Genomic DNA, 6,807 nt, shown 5'->3' with positions numbered 1-6,807 from the left:
TGTTCTTTCAATAAATCCTTTTTATTTAAGTTTATCCCAGAAGCCTGATCCATTATTCCTTAGGACCACATAGATCCTCAAAAGCCAAGACCCTGGGTCACAATACCAAAACCAGAAGCAGAAAGGGGATTTGGAATTAAATAAAATTCCTGGTGGCAGCTGGAACTACCTGTTTTATAAACATAAAGTATAATTTAAAGTGAAATTCAGTCCTCCCCAATAGGAGGTCGTCACAGGGGGGTCTTTGCGCAGAGGTTTTGTTGGGTGCCAGCCATTGCTTTACTGTAAAGCGGCGGACGCTGTGGCCGGGACTGGTGGTGGGTGTTTGGGACTAAAGGTGTACAGGACTGGGCCTGCCCTTTCAGTCTGAAATCCCAAGAGGGACTCTTTCCTCGTCCAGGTATCAGTTCAACCCTGCCTTCTTCCAAACCACGGTGACCGCCCAGATCCTGTTGAAAGCCTTGACCAACCTGCCCCACACCGACTTCACCCTCTGCAAGTGCATGATCGACCAGGCTCACGTATCCTTTGTTGAAGGGGGAAGCTGGTGCCGCGCCACCGCCGGGAGACCAAGCCACAAGCCGAAAAGGGCACCGTTGATCTCGACGACATCTCTAGGAAAAGCCGGGGTCTTCGCAGCCTCACGCTTTCCCTCCAGCGCAGCGACCTTCTCGGCTTACCTTACGAGCAGTGTCCCCTCTAAGCTGAGTTAGTGTGAGCCAGCTCACAGTTTTTTAGCCTCAGCTCACATATTTTTGTCTTAGCTCAGGAAGGAGGGCTCCAGAGCAAACTCATTTACGCAGCAGCCAAATGGCTCGCTCACAACTTTAATGCCAGCAGCTCACAAAGTAGAATTTTTGCTCACAAGACTCCACAGCTTGGAGGGAGCATTGCTTACAAGTTTACTGAGATAACATATGCGAAGGGCTTTAAATGTTTAGCCCTGTCAATGGTATTTTAATCCTAGAATAGTAAATGTAAGGGCTGGATCTCAAGAAGGGGGGGTCGTCGTCTTCCTTTGAGGGAGGGATGTGTTTTTCTGCTTGGGGAAGTCTGGTGGAGGGGCGTTACAGGCCCCAACTGCCTCTCCACCTGTGTCCAACCAGAACCACTTTGCTCACCGGGGCCTTCTGCAGGTAACCCCCTGTGCCTAGGCACGATCAACAGCTGTGAGGAAAAGGGCCTTCTCGGTAGTGGCCCCCGTGGTGTAGAGTGGGCTGCCCGAGGAGGTCAGGAAGGCTCCCATGAGCGTGTTCAATACTCTCGCTTCAGACGTCAGCATCGTTTCAAATTTCCGCAGCCCCAGTCCTGACAGATTGCTTAGTGGGTGTATCGTCTGATCGATTTTTATTCATTTACGAAGGGTAGTCCCCCTTGAGTCTCAAGTGAGAAAAGCAGAATATAAGTCATAGTTAGAAGAAGAAAAGTTGGTTTTGTACCCAACCTTTCACTACCCAAAGGAGTCTCAGAACCGCTTACAATCTCCTTTCCCTTCCTCTCACCCACAACAGGCACCCTGTAAGGTAGGTGGGGCTGAGGGAGCTCTGACAGAAACTGCTCTTGAGAGAACTTGGGACTGGCCCAAGGCCACCTAGTAGGTGTCACGTGGAGGAGGAGCGGGGAATCAAACCCGGCTCTCCAGATTAGAGTCCTGCCACTCTTAACCACTACACCAGACTGGCTCTCACTGTGTCCTGTGGTGTATTTTGGCAAACATGGGACCCACCTTTCCCCTTCCCCTCCGCGGAGTCCGGTAGAAGTCAGTGGGGCTTAAACTCATTGTGGGCAACATTGATCTTTGTGGCACTTAAGGGTGAGTCTCCAGTTGGATTGGGGCCCGAAGCAGGGTCACGGCAGAGTGGATCCGGCTGGCAGCAGGTGACGTGAAAGACCTCTTCCTGAGACCCTGGAGAGCCACTGCCCGTCTGAATAGACAGTAGGGACCTTGACGGACCCGGGGTCTGATGTCGTATGAGTGAGATCCATGTGTTCGTGTATTTCTCTCCTATCCCCTAAAAGCACTTACAGCCTTTTATTTCTCTTTGCCATGTATCAGTCTTTTCCCTTCGCTTAAACTTTGAAGAAAAGGCAGTGGCGTAGAGATTGGATTTATACCCCGCCCTTCACTACCTAAAGGTGTCTCAAAGCGGCTTACAAACTCCTTTCCCTTCCCCTCCCCACAACAGACACCCTGGGAGGTAGGTGGGGCTGAGAGAGCTCTGACAGAAACGGCTCTTTTTCCAAGAACAGCTCTTATCAGAACTATGGCTTGCCCAAGGTCATCCAATAGGTGGAAGTGGAGGAGTGGGGAATCAAACCTGGTTGTCCAAGATTAGAGTCCGCACACTTAACCACGACACCAAACTGGCTCTCTCAGAGGAGTCTCAGAGTGGCTTACAATCCCTTTCCCTTCCCCTCCCCACAACAGACACCCTGTGAGGTAGGTGGGGCTGAGAGAGCTCTGACAGAAACGGCTCTTTTTCAAGAACAGCTCTTATCAGAACTACGGCTTGCCCAAGGTCATCCAGCCAGGTGCAAGTGGAGGAGTGGGGAATCAAACCCGGTTGTCCCAGATTAGAGTCCACGCACTTCACCACGACACCAAACTGTCTCTCCAGTTAGAAACATCTGAACAATTAAAAATAAAGGTAAAATTAGGCATTAACTCATTTAAAAACACATAAAGAAACACTAGAAAGGGGGCCTGTAAACATCATTTGGGTATGGTGCATGAAATAGAAAAAGTCTTCATCTGCTGGCCAAAGAGACTGATAGAGAGAGATAGATGACTCTCCCTGGGGAAGAAGTTCTGAAAGTTACGGTGCCACCACCGAGAAGGCCGTGAGTCTAGAGAGAGGTTCATATCATATCAGCGCTTCTTTGGGGTGTGTGGAGATTTTCTTAATTTTCATTGCTGGCCCCTCTGTGTCCGAAGTTCCGTGCTTCTTCCAGCCTTGCTTAGAGGCTGGGGTCGGCGGGAGGCAGCCTCTCCGGAGCTTTTGGCCTGAGATTTTAATGGGTTTTGTGTTCTTCCTTTAAAAAAATAAAATAGCAAGCGCTGGATGAGAACATGGATCTCCTGGATGGGATCACTGGATTTGAAGATTCCGTACGGAAATGTAAGTGCGGTGTGGCGGCTTTCGTCTGCAGTTGCGCCTTCCGCCTGGCAACCGTGAAGTCCCGTGTTGTTGTTTTTAATTCGGTCCCGACCTGGATAGGCCGGGCTGGCCCGACCCCGTCAGCTCTCGGAAGCTAAGCCAAGTCGGCCCCCGGCTACTATCTGGATGGGAGACCTCCAAGGAATACCAGGGTCACGACACAGAGGCAGGCAGAGGCAAGCCACTGAACGACTCTTGCCTTCAAAACCCTGTGGGGTCGCCATAAATCAGCTGCGACTTGACGGCACTTTCCACCACCATCCCATCCATCACCGAAGCCACACCCTGCACTGGAAAGCAAGAGGGTGCCGGTCAAGAATGGTGGATGGCCGTGCATCGTTTTCCCTCCTGCCCTCCTGTCTCTGAACTGGCCGGCCAGCGGTCTTCCTCAGCAGGGTTGGGAATCTACCAATGTACCAGGGAGTTCTTCCTTAGCCCCAGCATCCCCTGTGCGACCCACTGCACAAGAGACCGCTGGCTAAAATCACGACAAGGTCGTTTCGTAGAAAAAGAGGTGCAGGATCTCATTAGCATAACCTATTAGCATAACTAATGGATCCTTGGGAAATATGCTCTTGCCCTTGTGGATCAAGGTCGTTTCCCCTGGGGTTCGAGCAGACCTTAATCCAGACTCTGTAACTCAGGGTGGGAGGAGCAGGGGTCATTTCGTAGAAAAAGAGGTGCAGGAGCTCATTAACATAAGGCATTAGCATAACTTATTTGCATATGCCACACACCCCTGATGTCACCGGAAGTGTGTCAGAAGGCAACATCCACCACTCAGGCTCCACTGGACGGTTTTGGATTGCTATCTATTGGGGGGGGGGGGAACGTGCAGATCTGTCCTCGCAGAGGAGGGAGAGCTTGTGCCTGAACAAAACTGGGTCTTTGAAATTTCTGGGGACTTGACTTCTTTGTACCACCGATCTTTACTTTTTTTTGTACTGCTATTGGGTTTTGTAAGATTACCCTTGGCTTTATATAGTTTTATGGTTATTGTGTTAGTGAACTCGACATTAAATAATATTTTTATTTTTTTGTTCACCTTATAGCAGTGATTGGCAAACCTTTTAGAGACCGAGTGCCCAAACTGCGACCCAAAACCCACTTATTTATCGCAAAGTGCCAACACGGCAATTTAACCTGAATACTGAGGTTTTACTTTAGAAAAAACAACTCATACATTAACGTAAGATGATCCAAACAAAGTAAGGGAAGCAATCCCAAATGCTTTCATTTACTTAAAATTATTTGGCAGAGAATTCGAAACTTTAATGATTCGACACTTTAATGATGGTTTCTTTTCCTGTCCCCTGGCCCCCCCCCCCCCCCGCCCCCGGTTTTTGATTTCTTCAGTAACTGCGGCTTACCAATCACACCTTTTAGCTGGCAGGCTCTTCCCACAGCCAATGCCCCCGCGGCCTGCCTGCCTGCCTGCCTTTGACCAGTTACCAAGCAGTTCATTGGCACAGATACTGACAGCAGCCGGCTGGGTGTTTCCTGAAGTGGGGACCTGACACCCCATCGCAGCTGCCGTTCCGAGCCTGTCTGCCTTCTCTCTTGCAGTTATTTGCCACGTGGTGGGGATCACGTACCAGCACATCGACCGGTGGCTGCTGGCAAAGATGCTGGGGGATCTCACAGGTGAGTGGCATTGCGCCTTCTTCGTTATCTCAGAAGTTCAGGGTGTGGAGCTCGCCTCGGGAGGCTCTGGAGAGACCCGCGTCCAGTGTTCCCTCTAAGCTGCGTTAGTGTGAGCTAGCTCACAGTTTTTTAGCCTCCAGCTCACACGTTTTTGTCTTAGCCCGGGAAGGAGGGCTCCAGAGCAGCCTAATTTATGGAGCAGCCAAATTGCTCGCTCACAACTTTAATGCCAGTAGCTCACAAAGTAGAATTTTTGCTCACAAGGCTCCACCGCTTAGAGGGAACATTGCCCGAGTCAGGTCCCATTTGAAGAAGAAGAAGAGACTGGATTTATACCCCACCCTTCGCTCAGAGCCTCAGAGCGGCTTACAAACTCCTTTCCCTTCCCCTCCCCGCAACAGACACTGGCTGTGAGGTAGGCGGGGCTGAGAGAGCTCTTTCCCGAACTGACCTTTCAAGGACAGCTCTGACAGAACTATGGCTTGCCCAAGGTCATCCAGCAGGTGCAAGTGGAGGAGTGGGGAATCAAACCCGGTTCTCCTAGATTAGAGTCCACGCACTTAACCACTACACCAAGTTGGCTCTCTTTTCTGGAGCTTAGAGAGAGCTTGTTTTTGTTAGCGGGGCTGTCTGAACATAGACAGAAGGAAGTAGACGTTCAGCCAATGCAAGATTAAATTGTGGAGTTCACTGTCAGTGGGGATGTATAGTGACGGCCACAACGCTGGTTTGAAAAGGGGTTTGAGCAGATTCAAGACTACTAGCTATGACGACTAAAGAGAACCTCCATGTCCAGAAGCAGTAAATCTCTAGATGCCAGTGCTGGGAGGCAGGAGCTGGGGAGGCCCTGGCCTTTATGCCTGGTTTGCTGACCCTCTGGGGCAGCTGTCGGCTGCCGTGGGGAAATCGATCCTGGACTAAGTGGACTACGAGTCCGATCTGGCAGGACAGCTTTCGTGTTCTAAGGCAGCAGTCCCCAATCTTTTGAGCCAGTTCGATGTAGTCGTTGGGAGCGTGGACTCTAATCTGGGAGAGCCGGGTTTGATTCTCCATTCCCCCACATGCCACTGCTGGTGTGACCTTGGGACAGCCACAAGTTCTCTCTGAGCTGTTCTCTCAAGGGCAGTTCTCGAAAGAGCTCTCTCAGCCCCACCTACCTCACAGGGGAGGGGACAGGAAAGGAGATTGTAAGCCACTCTGAGCAATGTTCCCTCTAAGCTGTGGTGTCTTGTGAGCAAAAATTCTACTTTGTGAGCTACTGGCATTTAAGTTGTGAGTGAACAATTTGGATGCTGCATACATTAGTTCGCTCTGGAGCCCTCCTTCCTGAGCGAAGACAAAAATGTGTGAGCCAGAGGCTAGAAAACTGTGATCTAGCTCACACTCACTCAGCTTAGAGGGAACACTGGCTCTGAGTCTCCTTCAGGTAGTGAAGGGCGTGTTATAAATCCAGTCTCTTCTTTTCTTCTTCTTTTCGAGCCTGTGTGTGCCTCTGGAATTCTGACACAGTGGTGGGTGAAACTACAAAATAGCCACACGCACACACACACCAGGAAGTCCCAAGTGCAGGGGTGAAGAGAGAGAGTTTAAAAAAATACACCGCGAAAGAGGAGTGAGAGAATAAAACCAACATTGGTAGCGACTACCACCAAATTATCACTATTTTAATTTGCGCAGTCAATCAGATCCCCAGTGGCCAATCAGAAGTCATGCTAGGCAAGAATCCCATCTGGCCACACCCACTTTCTGAGAACTCTCAGCGGGCACCGGGTATGGTGTCGGGGTGTGTGTGGCGGCACTGTGGTGCCCGCGGGCACCACGTTGGGGGACCCCTGTTCTAGGGCTTTCCTAGAAATGTAGAGAAAAGGAACAGGAAGGCCAGCTGGTTTCCAAGTCAGACTATCAGTTGGCCTTTAAAAATACACACACACACACACACACACACACACACATATATATATATATATAGAGAGAGAGAGAGAGAGAATTGGACTTAGGGGTAGAC

General features: G+C 50.3%; 1 protein-coding gene across 1 annotated transcript in view; it reads left to right on the top strand.

Annotated features, from left to right (window-relative positions):
* LOC107112865 (eukaryotic translation initiation factor 3 subunit K-like) overlaps nucleotides 1-6,807 on the top strand; it is a gene marked incomplete at its 3' end in the record, with an annotated part of 18,705 nt that overhangs the window by 11,612 nt on the left and 286 nt on the right. Inside the window, exons 5-7 of the mRNA XM_015414062.1 lie at nucleotides 401-521; nucleotides 3,053-3,119; nucleotides 4,725-4,802. Of these exons, the coding sequence (XP_015269548.1) occupies nucleotides 401-521; nucleotides 3,053-3,119; nucleotides 4,725-4,802 (266 nt within the window). The remainder of the gene's footprint in view (nucleotides 1-400; nucleotides 522-3,052; nucleotides 3,120-4,724; nucleotides 4,803-6,807) is intronic.

Source organism: Gekko japonicus, unplaced genomic scaffold (assembly GCF_001447785.1).
Source record: "Gekko japonicus isolate JY-2015 unplaced genomic scaffold, Gekko_japonicus_V1.1 scaffold3255, whole genome shotgun sequence".
Taxonomy (NCBI): domain Eukaryota; kingdom Metazoa; phylum Chordata; class Lepidosauria; order Squamata; family Gekkonidae; genus Gekko; species Gekko japonicus.
Note: the sequence above shows the minus strand (reverse complement) of the source record. Positions and strands in the feature narration are given on the sequence as shown.